The following is a 21,009-nucleotide window of genomic DNA, read 5'->3' as shown; positions in this document are numbered from 1 at the left end:
ATGACCCACTTATTTCATATGAATTACATACAGCTTTATTATTATTCCCCCAAAGCATTCGCCCCAGCTCAAATGAACATGACCAAATGCAGTTTTTGATTGTTCTACTTTATGTGGTACAAACTGGCTCATAGAGAGATGATGACCCACTTATTAGGGCCCGAGCACACACAGTGTGAGGACCCTATTGTATTTGCAAAGATTATTATTCTTCTTCCGCCGAATGAATCGTGTTTTTGAGCCGCAAAACGTACTCCAAAAGTTGCGCAACTTTGCACACACATCACAAGTGGCGAAAAATGTCGTATTTAAAAAAATAAATAAAGGGGGCGTGGCCTAATGGCTCAATAGCGGCCCCTACAAAACTTCGTGCCTCAAGCCCCACCATACGGTTTCACCTACACGTACGAAAATCGCTACACACCTGTATCATGTCCGGACTCACAAAAAAGTCTCTTGGCGCCACTTCCAAAACCAAACAGGAAGTCAGCCATTTTGACTAATTAGTGGCGTTTTGGTGCATTTTTGGCCGTTTTCACGCGTCGTACTTTAACGAACTCCTCCTAGGGGGTTAATCGGATCAACTTCAAGTTCGCTCGGCATACTCAAGACACCTTAACGATGAAAAGTTGTGCGAATCGTGAGTTTTCGTAAAACGGCGTGCCCGTGGCGAAGGGTCAAACTTCCTTCACCAAACAGGAAGTGCCCCCTCTTCTGATTGGTCCATACTTGATTGTTCCTTTTTTTGGCTGTTACTCATCAACCGTTTATCGTACAGAGTTGTGGCTGGTATCATATGACTTGACTAAGTGTCCTTCACCTTAATTGGTTTAACTAAGCCCCGCCCCCTCTTCTGATTGGCCGAAACTTGATTGTTCCTTTTTTGGCTGTTACTCATCAACCGTTTATCGTACAGAGTTGTGGCTGGTATCATATGACTTGATTAAGAGTCCTTAACCTTAATTGACGCTTCCTTCGCCAAACAGGAAGTGCCCTTCACCAAACAGGAAGTGCCTCTATAACTCATGAACCGTTTGTCGTACAGACTCGTGGCTGATGTCATATGACTTGATTAAGAGTCCTTAACCTTAATTGACGCTTCCTTCGCCAAACAGGAAGTGCCCTTCACCAAACAGGAAGTGCCTCTATAACTCATGAACCATTTGTCGTACAGACTCGTGGCTGATGTCATATGACTTGATTAGGAGTCCTTAACCATAATTGGCACTTCCTTCGCCAAACAGGAAGTGCCCTTCACCAAACAGGAAGTGCCTCTATATCTCATGAACCGTTTGTTGTAATAATGCTAAAACATGCTAATGCTAATGCTAACACATTCTAATGCTAATGCTCACACATGCTAATGCTAACACATGCTAATGCTAATGCTAACACATGCTAATGCTAACACATGCTAATGCTAAAATGCTAATGCTAACATGCTAATGCTAATGTTAACACATGCTAATGCTAATGTTAACAAATGCTAATGCTATCACATGCTAATGCTAACATGCTAATGCTAAAAATGCTAATGCGAACAAATGCTAATGCTAATGCTAACACATGCTAACAAATGCTAATGCTAACATGCTAATGCTAACACATGCTAATGCTAATGCTAAAAAATGCTAATGCTAACATGCTAATGCTAACACCTGCTAATGCTAACATGCTAATGCTAACATGCGCTAACAAATGCTAATGCTAACATGTAAATGCTAATGCTAACATGCTAATGCTAATGCTAACACATGCTAATGCTAACATGCTAATGCTAATGCTGACACATGCTAATGCTAACACATGCTAATGTTAATGCTAACAAATGCTAATGCTAATGCTAACACATGCTAATGCTAACAAATGCTAATGCTAACACATGCTAATGCTAAGAAATGCTAATGCTAACACATGCTAATGCTAACAAATGCTAATGCTAACAAATGCTAATGCTAACACATGTTAATGCTAACAAATGCTAATGCTAACAAATGCTAATGCTGAATCTAAAATTCTAACGCTAATTGGCTGCTACCCCTTGTGACGTGGGTAGAGCTGCGAGGGCCCGGTCATTGCTGCTTGCAGCTTTAATTTCATATGAAATTACATATCTTTTATTTTTATTTTTTTCAAAGCACCTAGGCCTACTCACGAGCTAAAATGAACATGTTCCAAATGCAGTTTTGATTACTTTCTGTGGTACAAACTTATAGATTTATAAAAAAAAAAAAGTGTCATGTCGAATTCATATTAGTCTGCAGTTAGTGGACTGACTATTTTATACATTTGTGTGTGTGTGTGTGTGTGTGTGTGTGTGTGTGTGTGTGTGTGTGTGTGTGCGCGTGTGTGTGTGTATAACTGGTTTAAAATTGGAGCGTGGCATATACATAATAATTCCAATTCAAATATAGATTCACCCTACATGTTTATTATACTAGTCTAGTTTATTTTAGCGGGACAATTCAGGAGAGAAAACATTGTGCAGAGACAAAGACAGTGTACCTCCCTCTGAGAGTCACATAGGCAGTGGGCCAGCCAATCAAATGCTGGGATTCACACAATACATTTGCATGGGCCTGCTATAAATACTGGTGCAACGCCGCCTCTCAGTCACTTTTCTCACACCATTGAGAGAGAACCATGCCTGAAGTTACGAAACCAGCGCCCAAGAAGGGCTCCAAGAAAGCCGTCAGCAAGACCGCCGCCAAGGGCGGCAAGAAGCGCAGAAAGTCCAGGAAGGAGAGCTACGCCATCTACGTGTACAAGGTACTGAAGCAGGTCCACCCTGACACCGGTATCTCCTCCAAGGCTATGGGCATCATGAACTCCTTTGTCAACGACATATTTGAGCGCATCGCCGGTGAAGCCTCTCGTCTGGCTCACTACAACAAGCGCTCCACCATCTCATCCAGGGAGATTCAGACCGCCGTCCGCCTGCTGCTCCCCGGTGAGCTGGCCAAGCACGCCGTGTCTGAGGGCACCAAGGCTGTCACCAAGTACACCAGCTCCAAGTAAACTGTTCTGTCTGCTCTAAACACAACGGTCCTTTTAAGGACCACCCATCTTTTCGAAAAAAGAGTTTATCCGTGCATTTAATGTCAACAGCTCGTTGTATCAAAATGCAGTATGGTTTATCAGCCTTTTCACTACAAAATGTAGACTAGCTTACCTCTTTTGGATAAATTAATCTGTCCACTGTCCAGTGTTATAGCTTTATCTAACCGGATGCATTTCGTTCATATAGGCTACATAACTGAGTTTGTCTTGCTCTGTGGTGGTCCTCTGTATTTACACTGACATGCACTTTGTTTTAATTGTTCCAAATGCTCATTCATTGATTCATTCATAATGCAACACACTTTGAAATGTAAATGAAGCCAAACAGCATTTTGATTGTTTACCTCAAATTGTTACAATGTTAGAGTTGAATGAGTATGTTCATTTCATTATTATTGACAGTCATGAGCATAACCTAAATAGTTTTCCTCTTTAGCTTGCAGTGAGGTCAAATCCATAATCACTTAACATGGTGTTTTTTATAACATTTTCTATGTTCGTGTACATATGACACCCAAACTGATAGCCTTAAACAAAAGGAGGGGGAGAAAAACACACACACACACACACACACACGCACGCACGCACGCACACACACACACACACACACACACACACACACACACACACACACACACACACACACACACACAGAGTATGTGTTTGAATAGTACAAGTAAAGGTGATTAAAATAATACTATATTAACTTATTTTGATGGGGACTGGGGAGTGGTCCCCACCCAGACGTCTCTTGACCACTTTGTGCAGTGTGAAACTCAGCCTAGAAGGTACATTGACATACAATCATGGATTTTAAACAATGTTGAGACATTAGTTTTACTACCTCCACAAACAACACTGCCGTCGTAGTCCCTTACATACACATGTATAACATGCACAGTTGCACACACATCATACAATTTGAGTATAAGCGTGGCACATATACTATTTGTAAATTGTGTCTTGTTTGACATACCGTATGCATGTAGTTGTAAATGGTACCATTGAAAAAACAAAACAGACAAAAAATTTGCTCTCAATTGACCATTTTTGAATAATTGCAAGTGTGAAATGAGCTGAAAAAAGTCAGGTTTCATACAATTAATAAAAACTAAATAAAACAAGAGCTTATTGAATGACCACAGTGTCCTCTCATAAGTTACCATGCCACTGACCAGTTGTGTTTGCAGACACTGGACAATGTTGACTTTATGACAAAACACTTTGACACAGATTACTTGTTTTACTTGTATTACATTGCCAGACAGATCCCCTTGCTTTGCAGTTAATATTTGTCAGGGTAATTTATGTTTGACACTATTTTAAAAGAAAAATGACAGAGGAAAGTTGGTCAGAAACTCTCCATGTAGTGAGGTCTAAACGTCCCAAAACAAAACTCATGGGTCCCTAGGGCTCTAAATGATTTGATTATGAAGTGAAACTACTCTGCTATCTGATCCACGTCTTGTTTCATCTTAAATAATATCATTTGCCTGTGTTTTATTTGCTTTTAGTTGGGGAGAAAACACAACTGTCTCAGTATTCTGCAGCACACAGAGCACTGACCCAGTGGGTTGAGTCTACATGGTTCTCACACATCCTTTAAGTTCCTCCCCCTGCTCTACATTCTCTACCAGTCTCAGACAAACTTTAGCTCAGTGCATTTGAAACTCCAACCAGAAGAGAATCATGGCAGAGGTCGCCCCAGCTCCAGCCGCCGCCCCGGCCAAAGCAGCCAAGAAGAAGGCAGCACCCCGACCCAAGAAGACCGGCCCCAGCGTCGCTGAGCTTGTCGTCAAGGCCGTGTCCGCCTCCAAGGAGCGGAGCGGTGTGTCCCTGGCTGCGGTCAAGAAAGCTCTGGCTGCCGGCGGCTACGATGTGGAGAAGAACAAGGCTCGCGTCAAGATCGCTATCAAGAGCCTGGTCGCTAAAGGCACTCTGGTTCAGCTCAAAGGCACCGGCGCGTCTGGCTCTTTCAAGATGAACAAGAAGGTAGAAGCAGTGAAGGCAAAGAAGCCTGCTGCTAAGAAAGCCGTCAAAGCAAAGAAGCCTGCTGCTGCCAAGAAGCCTGCAGCGGCTAAGAAGGCGGCAGCAAAGAAGCCCGCAGCCGCCAAGAAATCACCGAAGAAAGCCAAGAAGCCCGCCGCAAAGAAAGTAGCTGCTAAAAGCCCGAAGAAGGCTACCAAGAGCCCCAAGAAAGTTGCAAAGAAGCCCGCAGCAGCCAAGAAATCTCCAGCAAAGAAGGTTGCCAAACCCAAAGCGGCAAAGAAGGCGGCACCCAAAAAGAAGTAAATTGTCAGTTTCATGTACATTTACACCCACAAAGGCTCTTTTAAGAGCCAACCACATTGTTTTATAAGAGTATCCTCACGTATGCATATACACCACTGATTAAATACTAAAACATTTCCGTAGCTAGCCTGGGTTATAATCCAGCCACTTTGATCCAACCACTTCCAGTCCTTTTTTTCCTCGCATGCTTTAAACTATAACAACTGTTATTTATTGCCCTGGCGTTGTGGGTCAACTTCAAAATGACATGAACAGTACCATTACACGAACCCGAACCCTAATCCTCATATAGGCATTTGATATACATATATACATCATATTACGATGTAGATAAGAGGAGTTTACTATCGATAGTGCTGACCAAAAGCGAACAAGGGGGAGGCGTGTGTGTGCGCTGCTGCTCTGCCTGTCCTCCCTTACGTCCTCAGAAAGCACAAAAAGATTTGAGCCTGAGTTAGGAGACAGGAATATCAGCAACACAGTAAACAGTAACATAATATGGTATATAAATATCATTCCCACCATGTTTTAAATAGATAGATAGATAGATAGATAGATAGATTGTATGAATAAACAGATCTAGGCTACTTGACTATTGAAATGGTTTGATGGAATTAGCAATTAGGGTATTGGGTATTCTTTGTTAAAACGATTTAAATCTCCATTACTTTGTAGCACTAAATCATTGCTCGTCTTTTATTTGCGTCACCATTTACTGTGTCGTCTCTGACTGAGGCGCCGTCAATCTCTGGTTGGTCAGGAACCTCCTTCTCTGAGGAGGAGCCACACTTCACCGTTACAGATGTTTCTGATTTGTGGGGAGCACTATACGTCACTGTTACGACTTTTCTGATTGGAGGGGAGCTCTCAGAGTCCTTCTCTCCAATAGACGACTCTGAAAACTCAACTCCGCCCACTTGAAAATGTTATAAATAGTGCTGTATTACTCTTCTCCAGCACATTTCGTCTACGCTCATCTCAACAACCAAACTACAAAAATGTCAGGGAGAGGTAAGACCGGCGTCCTGACATCGTGTAGTTACTAGTTAGTTTTCTGGAGTAGTAGCTCGGAGAAACAACATCATAACATACAGATTATTCGCCTTCAAGCATCGGCACCAGATGCTTGACTTGGCGCCCAGATTCTCTGCCATCAACGAAGGTGTAGATGACGCCACTGATGTTCACACCAACATCGACATCAGAGACCATCACAACATCGTAAGTCTTCGCCCCGTCTTCATCGTACTTCGCCTTCCATTTGGTCAGTTCGGCTTCCTCCATCGGAGAGAGCTTCCTTACGGTTGCGCCAGCGGTCTTACGGCGCTTCTTTCTGGGCGTGTAGGTCTCCCCCTTCATAGACACGTACGGCCCCTTACGAAGAAGCTGGCATTCTTTCTCCCGCGCCTCGCTCAGCATTTTGATTTCTGCCTTAGTAACATTGTAAAGACCACGGCTAAATGCAACTTTGTTGTGCAACTTTTCCAACTTTTTGGAGAGCCTCAAAGTGTAGTCGTCAATGGGAGCCCCCTGCACAGTAAGAAAAAAATATTAATATACACGTAATCACACGATAGAAATGAGTTACCAGTGCGAAGCGATCACCTTGATCCTCTTGTATCGTCGCGCTGAGCCGCCGCTCTTCTCCGGGTCACCGCCGGCTACGGAGACGAACTTGCCGGCCATCATGCCGTCCACGTAGCCACGATTGTAGTCGTCAGTCTCACCCGGGAACAGCTTCTGGGGGTCGGCCTCCACTTCGCTGACATTTTCGGGGGAAACATTCCCCGATAATCCCTCTCCCAGCTCCTCGTTGCTTGAGGAGGGGAAGTCGTAGGAGACGCCATCGCTTTGCTCGTGCCGGCGGGCGCGGTCTCGCTGTTCAGCTTCGAGCACCAGCTTCCTAAACCTGATTGTTGCTGGAGAGAGGCGGCCAGCTTGCTCTTCCTCATCGCTCGGCTCCATGTCCATGTCTCTTGTAGGAAGTACAATCAACTTTATTTAGAAGACACAGGGTCCATTAAAAACGAGACACATAAAAACACATAAAATAAAATAAAAATAAAAAACTGTACAGAATCATAAATAAAACATCATCTATACACAAGACAATCATACCAGTGTTCCCAGAAAGGAGACTGGTACCTGGTAGTACTAAGGCAGGGGTTGATCAACAACCCAATAATAGAGTTTTGCGACTCATTCAAACGACACATAAATCTATACATTAAATTCCTCCGAAGAGCTTGAAAAGTGCTTATACCCAGGTTACAGAACAGCTCACTAGCACTGCTCCACCTAGGTTTTCTCAGAAGTATACGTAAACAGTCAATATAGGCAACCTGAAGTTTATGCATGCTTGTCTTCTTGAACTTAACCCACAGGGGGGCGGTATACAAAGGAGTACAATATGCTCTAAAGAGGTTAGCTTTCACATTAACAGAGCAGAAATGAAATTTCCTCCCCAACATGTTAGCTTGAGCATATAATGCTCGTCGCTGCCTATACAGATCATCATCATCCGTCAACTGGTCATTTATGACATGTCCCAAATACTTGGCTTTGCTACATACAGGTAACACTTGGCCTGCCAGGTAGAAAGATGGAAAGGAAAGATTTTTATCATCCCTCGTCCTACAGGTCATGACAACACTCTTCTTAGCGTTATATTTGACATCAAAAGATAAACCATACGCTGTACAAACATCGAGCAACTGTTGAAACCCAGCACTACTGGGAGATATTACTGCCAGGTCATCCGCGTACATAAAATGATTAATTAGGGTGTCCCCAATCTTACAACCTGTTTTACACTTATTTAAAGACACAGAGAGATCGTTCATATATAAATTGAACAGGGCTGGCGAAATTAATCCCCCCTGGCGGACGCCATTGCTAACAGAGAAGGGAGCAGAGACCCCACTACCCCATCTGACCTGCATACTCTGGTTAGCATACCAGTATGACAAGATGCGAATTATGCTATCAGGAACACCCTTTTCTTTAAGCTTTAAAAACAGTTTATGATGATTGACTCTGTCAAAGGCCCGAGACGCGTCAACCAACCCCACTAGAACAGAGGAATTCTGACTTTTATATTTTTCAATGACTTCTTTCAGAGCATACACACAGAGATCAGTACCATGTTTTGCCTTAAACCCATACTGATTGTCAGTAGTATCAAAAAAAGAAGAAAGTCGATCTAATAAAACTCTTTCAAGGACCTTGGACATTACACTAGCAAGAGCAATAGGTCTGTAATTGTCCAAGCTCCCAACCTTGCCAGCTTTGTCTTTGATAATAGGCACCAGGGTAACAGACAGCAAGGAATTAGGCAGTACCCCGTGTGTCAAAAGACCAGTGAAACATATAGCCAGAAGAACAGCTACCTTTGGACTGGCACGTTTAAGATGCTCAGCAGTGATATTATCAGAGCCACTGGCTTTGCTATCCTTTAACTGTTCAATAGCTTTACGGACCTCATTAGTTGAGACACCAGTGGCAGAGCTATTAGTAATATTGTCAATTTTATATGTGTCACTTTTGACACAATTAAAAGCATGTGAGTAGTGCTCCCTCCATAGCTCTGCTATATTATTCTCCCCAGAAACACCCTCCATGTTGCAAGGTAATACAGCATTATTTCTGTTCAGAGTTCTCACCTCCTTCCAGAACCCAGTTACATTATTGCCAAGGAGCTTAGCTGCCATGGAATCTGCTCTCATACTAGCTTCATGCTTACTAATGTAACGCACCGCTGATTTATATTGTATGTTGGCCATCTTTTTATGGTCCAGGATTGGTCCCTGTCTGGGGCGACCAGCCAGGACCCACGCCTTATGGGCCTGCTTAGCTTCTGTATGGTGAGCTGCCACATACTTATTCCACCCTGGCTTAACCTTTGTCTTACTTTTGTTTTTGGAGCTGTGTGAAGCACAGGCTCCCTATACGTGGCTGTGTGGGTCTGTGTGTGTGTGTGTGTGTCTGTCTGTCTGTCTGTCTGTGTGTGTGTCTGTGTGTATGTAGCCTGAACTTCCTAAACTTCGGCACGCCACTAGTCCCACAGTTTTGCCACCACACACTCGCGCCATATGTCAAATCGACCGGCTTACTCGGGAATCGTGGGCTATTACTTTTCTAAGAGAAAGGTTCTATAGTTTAATTGATATTAATTTATTAGTGAATAAATTTTCCCCATTGACTTATAATGGGAATTGCAAAAACTCACATTCAATTATTTGTCTCTCGCAAACCATAGGGGCTAGAGTTTCAAGACTTGGAGAGGAGGTTCATAATGATTTCAAGGATTAAATAAAAAATAATTGTGTCATTTGGCCGCATGGTGGCGCCATAACACCCCACTTTACGTCTTGGCCTGTAACTCTTGAACCGTAGGTCGGAAAATTAAAAATATTTTTTCCCTGGATTCCTTGGGTCATGACGCATCTCCCCATATAGGCCACGCCCATTTGCGCCATGATAGATTTTCCGCCATCTTGAATTTTCTCCAAAACACACTTTTTGCTCCTTCTCCTACATATTTTCTTCAAATGTCACAAAAATCGGTACACATGATCCACACACACACACACACACACACACACACACACACACACACACACACACACACACACACACACACACACACACAGCTCCACTTCACACGGGTGTGATTTTAGTATACAAGGAACTACTGGCCTCATACAAAGCCCCCACTATACAGTCATAGAAGGTACAGAGGTCCTTGCTATGAGTATTAACCTTACAATTCACATCAGAACAAAAAATTGCATCATAGGGCAACAGTAGATCATTGAACAGCTCATTAGTTCTCCCAAAATAAGACAGAATATCATTATTTGAAAGTTTGGACCAATCTAGTTTAGTTTTAACGGCACTATTAACCTCTTTGGTCATTTCAGGAAGTTTGTCAACATCAAGCACCAATACCACAGGGACATGGTCAGACATGGATGCCTCATAGATTATTTCCATAGATTTTTTTCAAAGCACCTAGGCCTACTCACGAGCTAAAATGAACATGTTCCAAATGCAGTTTTGATTACTTTCTGTGGTACAAACTTATAGATTTATAAAAAAAAAAGTGTCATGTCGAATTCATATTAGTCTGCAGTTAGTGGACTGACTATTTTATACATTTGTGTGTGTGTGTGTGTGTGTGTGTGTGTGTGTGTGTGTGTGTGTGTGTGTGTGTGTGTGTGCGTGTGTGTGTGTGTATAACTGGTTTAAAATTGGAGCGTGGCATATACATAATAATTCCAATTCAAATATAGATTCACCCTACATGTTTATTATACTAGTCTAGTTTATTTTAGCGGGACAATTCAGGAGGGAAAACATTGTGCAGAGACAAAGACAGTGTACCTCCCTCTGAGAGTCACATAGGCAGTGGGCCAGCCAATCAAATGCTGGGATTCACACAATACATTTGCATGGGCCTGCTATAAATACTGGTGCAACGCCGCCTCTCAGTCACTTTTCTCACACCATTGAGAGAGAACCATGCCTGAAGTTATGAAACCAGCGCCCAAGAAGGGCTCCAAGAAAGCCGTCAGCAAGACCGCCGCCAAGGGCGGCAAGAAGCGCAGAAAGTCCAGGAAGGAGAGCTACGCCATCTACGTGTACAAGGTACTGAAGCAGGTCCACCCTGACACCGGTATCTCCTCCAAGGCTATGGGCATCATGAACTCCTTTGTCAACGACATATTTGAGCGCATCGCCGGTGAAGCCTCTCGTCTGGCTCACTACAACAAGCGCTCCACCATCTCATCCAGGGAGATTCAGACCGCCGTCCGCCTGCTGCTCCCCGGTGAGCTGGCCAAGCACGCCGTGTCTGAGGGCACCAAGGCTGTCACCAAGTACACCAGCTCCAAGTAAACTGTTCTGTCTGCTCTAAACACAACGGTCCTTTTAAGGACCACCCATCTTTTCGAAAAAAGAGTTTATCCGTGCATTTAATGTCAACAGCTCGTTGTATCAAAATGCAGTATGGTTTATCAGCCTTTTCACTACAAAATGTAGACTAGCTTACCTCTTTTGGATAAATTAATCTGTCCACTGTCCAGTGTTATAGCTTTATCTAACCGGATGCATTTCGTTCATATAGGCTACATAACTGAGTTTGTCTTGCTCTGTGGTGGTCCTCTGTATTTACACTGACATGCACTTTGTTTTAATTGTTCCAAATGCTCATTCATTGATTCATTCATAATGCAACACACTTTGAAATGTAAATGAAGCCAAACAGCATTTTGATTGTTTACCTCAAATTGTTACAATGTTAGAGTTGAATGAGTATGTTAATTTCATTATTATTGACAGTCATGAGCATAACCTAAATAGTTTTCCTCTTTAGCTTTGTAATAGATTCTATGAAATGTAATCTATTTGTTTTATATGTGCAGTCACGTGTCTGTCACTTTACCTAAGAATACAGTAAGACTGACTCAGCAACAGCTGTCGGGACCGTGGCTCCACGCGCGCTCCGACGTCATCAGTCCATACATGGAAGACTCTTCAGAATTGTATCTTTAGACATTGTTTAGGATACACCCTCTCAACTATTCTTGTCACACTGTCCGTGTATATAATGGGACCATGCCTGAGAAATGGGAGCGACAGATGGGGATGCGTGTCGCTCAGAGCTCTTGATAAGATTGTTCAATAAATGTTGTATTCATTATACTCCACCCTCTAAGAATTCAATTCAATTTATTATGTTATTATTTATATAAGTATGATGTTTGAAAAATTCTACAACAGTGGAGGTCCTGCCGAGACCCGCATAATCTGTCTGTCAGCTTTTCTCTTTTTCCGTACAGGACACACTGGCTATTGATTCAGAGCAGCTGTCGGACAGGGATCGCCGGTCGAACTTAACGGGGTGAGAGTATCGTGAATACAATATGATTTGGGAGGCCAGACGTGGTCATTATAATTGCATGTACCCGGGACAGGCCACGACATTTTTATGCGGCTGTCGCACTTGCATGAACAAAATTTAATAGAGAGATGCCTTGCATGTATAGAAGGTGTCTACCGTATCTCGGAAGTATACTGTTTAAACGTACAGTACCCGTGTAATTCGGGGTGAAAGCTAATACGTAGCTCCACGTGATCGTGGGTTGTTTCTGTTAAAGTACAGTACCTGTAGGAAACCAGGGTTAGGGTTGATTATCGATTGGGGAATCGCCTTTCGGCAATAATCATCTCGGTATAGAATATTGCATGACGAAATATTCTCTAGGACGCCGCACGTGGGCGGGTAACTCTTCGTGGGAGACGAGACGTTAGAGGACGTGAATAATACGTAACCAGACGTGAAATATGTAATTATGAAATGGTCGTATGTATTTAACTGTGAAAGCCAGACTTGGTTGTTAAATAACTATTCCATGTAGTACAGTTGATACAGTACAACTAATGTTTTAAATTCGATGTGTTGTGAGCATCTTTCTGGTAGGCCATGTTTTGGGGTGCCTTTATGGGCATCCGTCTCCTGTGAAAGTTGCTTACAAAGGGGGGGTAGGTATGAATTTAATTTATGCATTTATGATAATCAACTAGAAGTGGGTAGTTGAAACCAGAACCAAAATAGGAATCGGGATCATCTAAAAATATAGGTTTTGACCTTACCTTTTTTGTGAAAAGCATAAGTCTCGAGCTGCTGGGGGTGTGAATGTGAGGCCGTGAATGTAAGGAAATGCATTTTCGGCCTATATCAAATAACTGATGCTATTGGAAAAAATACCAGGCGGACGGGAGAGTCCGTTACCTTGTATAACTAGTCAGTCGTGGTCGAGCGATCAATATATCTGAAATGAAGAAACTGTTCCGTTGATTGGTAATAAAGAATCCACGACTACCATGGTCAGCTGGGAAAAGAAAGATTTTAGGCTATAATTTAAGCCTATAAAACTACAAATTACACATTATTATTTGTCTAAAGTGGTAAAGCTACAACAATACCTAATTAATTGAGGTCTATGACCTGTCAAACTCTTGTGAGTCTGTCTGATACGGCAGCTGTCTGCTTCTGTTACGTTCTATTCTCGCCGTACAACAGTTACGCGCGGTGGGGGGGTGACAGAGCGCCTATGTGAAATGAGCAGAAATAGCGTTAGCAGAAATAAGGCTTCCGGCGCTGGTCTCTTAAGAATAAGAGTATCCCTAAAGCCGGCTATAATATACATTATGTAGGCCTACTGCACCTTTAGTTTGAAGGCTGGAGCCTGGCATATTTCTGCCGTCTCTCAGACCGGAAACGTTCTTTCTGCTCACTTCACTTCACGGACCCGTCAGAGCTACAAGCTGACAGCACGGTGAAATGCGCTGCGCTGTGGGCTTGTAGGTCTGCTATTTTTAAATGAGATACAGGGTCACAGCAGGCAAGGGTTCCTTTGCTGGCTATTTTAGTAGCGTACCGCACCGGCCATACGAAGAAGCGGATAGGCCTACATTGAGGAGACGATTGTTCTCGTGCATCAACGCTTGCATAATCATACAGCAAAGGAAACCTCGGCACAATTAAATAGACATTATTTGATTTAAATCTAAAACCCAGGGACACGTTGGGGTCAGGGAAAACCCATGAGAGTAGACCATTGTAAACTTGTGAGTCTGTTCTAGCAGAACGGTAGATCAGCGGTTTTCAAGGCATGTTGGAGAATATTGATTATAATTTATAATGGTTAATGAAGGCTTAATTTTGTCTTAATATTTAAGTAGGACATAGAAGTCAGTTTGACTATTGAGACTGTATACTGTACTGTGAATGTTAGCTGCAGTGATTGGAAACTAGGCTATAGTTGTGACAGAGTATCTCATTGTTTGGTAAACAGTGATGTTTGAAGGTTAAATGGATGAATTTACATGTATGTGTTGACCAAATCATTCTGGGTTGACCTCTAAAGCTTGACTTAGATTATTTTACCAGGGTTAAATTAAGGTTGGGTAGCAGTCTATTCTTAATTATTAACACTACGGTAAAATCGGTTGGCATTGCTTTGTGACAGGTATTAAGTGAGGTAATTTGTGGGTGAGAACCACAGCATAGACATGGTAGTGGACGTCAGTCTAAATGGTTTAGTAGTTCATTAATAGACAGCTTAGCTGTGATTGACATTATGCTATTTGCTGACTTGGATAGGACAGTGTAGAATAGCTGGACATGGGGAACAGGTGCCGTGCTTTAGGAATGGTGGGGGCCTGTGGAAGACAACCCCTGCTGTGAGAATAACATTTCTGTGGTCCATCACAAATGTGTGTCAGTCTGGGTGGAATGGCTGTTTCAATATTTGGGCCTATTTGGCCTTTGTACGCTCATTTAAAAGGAGAATGTAACTTATTTCAGCCAGTGGACTGAAGAAGAGATTGTCCAAAATATATCTTTAGCTTTGCAGTTTAGCAGTTGTAAAAATAAAAGTGACCATATGAACTAATGAACATTGATTTAAAATAGGCTGTAGTCAGCTTGTTGTCAGGCTATTCTCTTCATAGGTCAAGCAAGGACTAAGGGTAAGGGTAGGAAATAAACAGTAGTGCAAAATATATATGGTTGGCTGAAAACTTTATTGATAAAATGTTTCTCTAATTCAGTGAAACTCAAGCAAAGTGATGGTGTAATCTGGTTACACAAGTATGTCACATACAAGAAGTTAAATGTTTCAGTAGAATCTAATTTTTCCTAATATAGACAGTAAAAAAAAACGGTTGCCAACCTGTCAGTATATTTTCGCATACTTCAACTTGTGTGGAGACCAGTGCTCGGGGGAGCACTGCTACTAGTTTATTTTTAAAGTCTTAGCAGCCAACATGGCAATTTCTTTGAGAAAGGATAAACAACCGATTGGTTGGATGACTAGCTTTTAAGTGTAACCATTTTAAATTCTTAGATGTGGCATGTAAAATGTATCTAAAGAAAGGGAGCTGAAAAACGGGCACTAAATAGTGGTGAATGTATGTACTTAATATTGTAAGATGGGTAGTGAAATTATCCAATGTACTGGGGTTTTTCCCATGTGAAAAATAGACATAATATTATAATATTATATTATTTGTTATTAATGGAAGACAGGTTAGTAGTCAGATCTAGAAAACTGACTATAAGAAGGTTAGTATAAAACGGTATACGGACAGTGCATGTATTTCGGAGTCAGAACGTAATAGAAATAATTCTCTCACAGCAGCTGTTCGGTCCATAGTATTTACAGAATTGCTTGAAGGAAGATTCTGTGTAACTGTAAAATAAGATCGCATGACATTTCCCACTTAATTACTATCATTGAAGTTATAATTAAATACCAGAAGAATGAAGATAATTGTAACATTGGGGTAAGGATAGTGATAGTGTATGGTTGTATTGTTTGATCATATTGGTATAGGCCAACCCTCAAAAGCATAGACAAACTAAGATTCATTACATGGTAGTGGTGAACAAAATGGGGAATCCTTCCAGTTGCTCACTGCGTCTCCATTTAGTGTCTCACTTGTCGCATGGTGCGATTACTGGGAGGAAAACTGCACGTACATTCGCACTTCCAGAACGACATGTGTTGACATGGAGCAACACAATGACTAAGAAGGAATCTAATTCCAGAGACATTTTGAGATTGGCATGACCTACTGTGAGGGGCACACAGAGGTCACCAGGGCACACGGAGGTCGCCAGGTGGCAACTGGCAACAAAAACAGAGACTCTGATGACGAACATTCCTGGAGTCACATGGGAAGAATGAACTCTCTTCATGAACTAATGATTTTGTCTTTCCGTTGACTATTTTTTTTTTCCTTGAATGGGTGCATTTCCTCTCCGGGTGGAGCGCGGTGTGGCGGTGGGACATTGATGGATCCGTAGTGAGCTGACTGTGAGTAGAAAGGCTGTTTCTCTAGGTATAAGTGGCTTCCATATGATAAAAAATGCAACATTACTATCTAGATAAATATAGTCCTATGCCAGGGTGATACAAACCAGTATATAGATAAACCATTTACTTATAACTCAATCAAAATTGTTTACAGAACATGTAGAGTTTTGTAGAGTGTTTGGAACCATGATATTTTGGATTTGAAATATAGACCTAACTAAAAGAGGGTGAATGGGAATGAAGTATTCTGTAAAATTTGAACCCTATTTAAAATACTTTATAGTAGTAGTATGCTTAGTTAATATGCCCATAACTATGTATACTGGGATGGTTCTTAACCTTGCCAGTCATAGGACAGTCTGTGAAGAGAATTGTCTCACTGAAAATTATTATGCCCAGGAGAGGAAGTGTTCAGCCGTGGGGTAGTCCTTTGGACTTAAGAGAAGGTCCCAAGGATGTCTAACAATAGAAGCCTGATTTTTACACTTACATAGGATAAGTGTCACATTGTCATTAATATTGGACCCAGATCATGTAAAATAGTGCAGTGGCATGGAATTTAAGAACACAACAGTGGCATCAGACTGACTGTTGCCAATATAATTAAGGATAATTATAACTGATTTAAAATGATTTAAAATCGTATTTGAATGAATCCCTGTCGTAGGCCAATATCAAATGTTGTTCTCTTCCGACTAAATAGAGTAGTCATCTTAAATCTATTGAGATTAGAGTAGGAATGATGCATTTTTATATGAATAGAGGGGTCTAATGTCTTAAACATAAATAATTATAATATAACTCTTATTTTGAATGTATTGACATACAGTACTGATTCTATAATAGTTGGACTCAAGTAAATAGGTACTTTAGGTAAGCCTACTAGTATGTACTGTAGGTATTATCTGACTCTGGGGTAAACATACAGAAGGACAACAACAAAAATAGTATTTATTATTTTCAGGCTAGATCACGCCTGGTGGCCACTTACGACTTGGTCTGCAGTGGGTTGGAAAGTCCGACATGGGACGTTGGGGGAGACAGGCAGAGGTCAGTTCAGCGGTTCAAGCTTGTAATCACCCAAGGGTAACGAAAATAGCTGAATGACAGGAACAGTGTGGTCTTCAGGTGACATTAATTTATAAGGTTAAATATCGGTTGTATAGCCTTCAGAGTTTGGAAGTAGATCGTACATGGGGTTGAGTTTGAAGGTACTGTTATTTCTCATAGATTATCTATATGAGTAATGTGGAAACTTGTTAGAGTAGTTCAGTACATTGCCAGAGCGGATTGATCTATGTGTTAAGTGTATTGACCTACTAATAGACAATATAGGATTGTACCAATTCCCTACGTAACCCAAGGAATGGGTCCTGAGCCTAGGAATATAATATATGATCCTAGGAAAATAATATATGTTTCTGTGCATAAGGAGGGTTACTATTTAAGTTGTTAGATTAAGTACAGGCTTAACAGAAAAATAATATATGTTTCTGTGCATAAGGAGGGTTACTATTTAAGTTGTTAAATTATACAGGCTTAACCGGTAGGCTGTTTTGAGAGTTGTCTGTAAAGAGAAATATGTTTATAAACTTCTATTTTAGTTAGTAGTAAAAACACTAAATGGTTTCTGAAGAATAAAACATAATCAGTGTTAAGAAATAGCAAATAAGGGGATAGCAAATTGGACCCTTCTTATTTCACTAATAAACACTATCCACTATCGGGGTGCTGCAATTCGGAGATTGTGTGCTTTATAAATACCAGTGCTTCTCAAAAAAGGGGGGAGGTAATATATGGATTATAAAAGAAGTATAAGAAGAATTCGTATAAGAAGAATGGTAATATAAATCATAAAAGAAGACAGGATATGAATTAGCCTTTTTATGAGCATTAGGCTATTAATTATAAGAGGACTAGAGCATTAGGCTATTAATTATAAAAGGACTAGAAGAAGTTACAATTATAGAATGACTCTAGTACATTTTCAGGTTTGTTTGGTCACCTGTTCAGTTCTCTACTGGCCAGAGGGACTCCTGCTGGGTTAATGACCAGCTGATAGAAATGGGAGGTACACCCTTGGAGTCACTGTAGGTTTGGGAATAACAGGAGCCTGAACCACAGGCCACTGCCCACTGAATTGAAATGCAAGGAGTGCATGTCTGAGGTTGAGTGATACCCGGGTATATTGAGCATATATGGGTCGAATATATGTGTATGTATGAGTGAAGACAGTGTTTTTGAGAATCACTGGTTTGTTGGAGAATAATGTTGAATGCATTATACGGAGTATGTTTTCAAAATTAGGATGTTTTCACCTTTGAAAATGAAAGAACAGTCACGCTAACTATATTTTTGATTTCTCTCTATAGGGATCCTGAGTCCCATTTTGGACGGAAATGAAATATATTGTATGTCATGGGATTGTCTAATGAAAAATTGTTTTCTCCCACGAATCACTTAGGCACGGAGAAAGGTGTCAAGTGTTTTAATGCAAAATTGGGTCCTCCCATGAAAGGATTTTCCAATTTTTAGGTGCTGAAATACTCTGGGGGTCTTAAGAGAGAAACACATGTTAAGTTGTGGATGTCTTAACGGATTTCTCTTTTCTTCCCAACATACTGTATGTGTTGTTAACATAAACTAACTAACTAAACCCGTAACAACATGTCTATGCTATGAAATATTGTTGCGTAGATGAAATGTAATTACAGGAGATGTCAAAATGTTTCCAAAAACATTGAGTCAATATGGTAAAAGAACACTCCTAACAATGGAAAAAATGGAAGGAAAGATATGTCAAATATGTCTAAACCCTATGGTAAGAAAATACTTCCACACATTAAGGTATGTAAAAATATAAGGTATCATTCATTATTGCACTATTTATGACCATTTTGTACTACAAATTGAATATTGTTTAAGTGATAAATGCTCCCCATTGCCATGTTGGAAAATACAGAATATTGATGGCTGTATAGATTATAAAAATCATTCTAGGTTAGGATGTGATAACCCTTGGTGCTGAGTTTTCTATTTCCAGTTTTATGAAATCCAATAAATTAAACCATACATGAAAGATGAGACGGAGCCATAAAAATGAGATGTATGGAAACCAAAAGATGTCTGGGAAATCACCATGGAATTGCCGCCTTGCATCCCAACCAGATGAGATGATAGAACTGTGCAAGGGACATACCCTAACTGCCTTGCATCCCATCCACTATGAAGGACGCTGTCAATCCAACTGCTATGAGGACGTTGTGATCAGAAAAGGGGCATGGAAGCCCTGTGTCGTGACATTGCCCAAATAAGGGAAGAAGAGACATTACGAACCAACCTAAGAAGGAACTCATTCATTCAGGTGGAGAAGAATTGCAGGAGAAACACATACACAAACAAAATGCTGGCTTTACGAAGTGATCGCTCAAACCTGAGGGTCGTAGGATGGAATTTTCCCAAGATACGCATCATTGGTTTTTTCGCCCCTACCACATTAAAATGTGTCTAATAAATATCCTCCTGGAGATGGAAAACAAATCTCATTACATTTACTGTTAATGACCATATATGATGATATATGATCAAAGGGAGGAATTGTAATAGATTCTATGAAATGTAATCTATTTGTTTTATATGTGCAGTCACGTGTCTGTCACTTTACCTAAGAATACAGTAAGACTGACTCAGCAACAGCTGTCGGGACCGTGGCTCCACGCGCGCTCCGACGTCATCAGTCCATACATGGAAGACTCTTCAGAATTGTATCTTTAGACATTGTTTAGGATACACCCTCTCAACTATTCTTGTCACACTGTCCGTGTATATAATGGGACCATGCCTGAGAAATGGGAGCGACAGATGGGGATGCGTGTCGCTCAGAGCTCTTGATAAGATTGTTCAATAAATGTTGTATTCATTATACTCCACCCTCTAAGAATTCAATTCAATTTATTATGTTATTATTTATATAAGTATGATGTTTGAAAAATTCTACAACAGCTTGCAGTGAGGTCAAATCCATAATCACTTAACATGGTGTTTTTTATAACATTTTCTATGTTCGTGTACATATGACACCCAAACTGATAGCCTTAAACAAAAGGAGGGGGAGAAAAACACACACACACACACACGCACGCACGCACGCACGCACGCACACACACACACACACACACACACACACACACACACACACACACACACACACACACAGAGTATGTGTTTGAATAGTACAAGTAAAGGTGATTAAAATAATACTATATTAACTTATTTTGATGGGGACTGGGGAGTGGTCCCCACCCAGACGTCTCTTGACCACTTTGTGCAGTGTGAAACTCAGCCTAGAAGGTACATTGACATACAATCATGGATTTTAAACAATGTTGAGACATTAGTTTTACTACCTCCACAAACAACACTGCCATCGTAGTCCCTTACATACACATGTATAACATGCACACACATCATACAATTTGAGTATAAGCGTGGCACATATACTATTTGTAAATTGTGTCTTGTTTGACATACCGTATGCATGTAGTTGTAAATGGTACCATTGAAAAAACAAAACAGACAAAAAATAAGATTGCTCTCAATTGACCATTTTTGAATAATTGCAAGTGTGAAATGAGCTGAAAAAAGTCAGGTTTCATACAATTAATAAAAACTAAATAAAACAAGAGCTTATTGAATGACCACAGTGTCCTCTCATAAGTTACCATGCCACTGACCAGTTGTGTTTGCAGACACTGGACAATGTTGACTTTAT

At 41.0% G+C, this 21,009-nt stretch overlaps 3 protein-coding genes across 3 annotated transcripts; all 3 read left to right on the top strand.

Moving 5' to 3' along the window:
- Positions 1 to 2,643: 2,643 nt before the first annotated feature.
- Positions 2,644 to 3,018, top strand: LOC308283952 (histone H2B-like; the record flags this gene model as incomplete). Its single annotated transcript, XM_080724466.1, has 1 exon — positions 2,644 to 3,018. One exon carries the CDS (start codon positions 2,644 to 2,646, stop codon positions 3,016 to 3,018), a length of 375 nt encoding a protein of 124 aa, XP_080580592.1.
- A 1,731-nt stretch (positions 3,019 to 4,749) lies between these two features.
- On the top strand, positions 4,750 to 5,352 carry LOC308283924 (histone H1-like; the record flags this gene model as incomplete). The annotated part of the gene is made up of 1 exon (XM_080724440.1): positions 4,750 to 5,352. The coding sequence occupies one exon, from the start codon at positions 4,750 to 4,752 to the stop codon at positions 5,350 to 5,352; it is 603 nt and encodes a 200-aa protein (XP_080580566.1).
- A 5,523-nt stretch (positions 5,353 to 10,875) lies between these two features.
- LOC308283954 (histone H2B-like) lies at positions 10,876 to 11,250 on the top strand (the record flags this gene model as incomplete). The annotated part of the gene is made up of 1 exon (XM_080724468.1): positions 10,876 to 11,250. One exon carries the CDS (start codon positions 10,876 to 10,878, stop codon positions 11,248 to 11,250), a length of 375 nt encoding a protein of 124 aa, XP_080580594.1.
- Positions 11,251 to 21,009: the final 9,759 nt, after the last annotated feature.

This window comes from Nannobrachium achirus (assembly GCF_963921795.1).
Source record: "Nannobrachium achirus genome assembly, chromosome: 4".
NCBI lineage: Eukaryota > Metazoa > Chordata > Actinopteri > Myctophiformes > Myctophidae > Nannobrachium > Nannobrachium achirus.
This window is presented reverse-complemented; position numbering and strand designations above follow the sequence as displayed.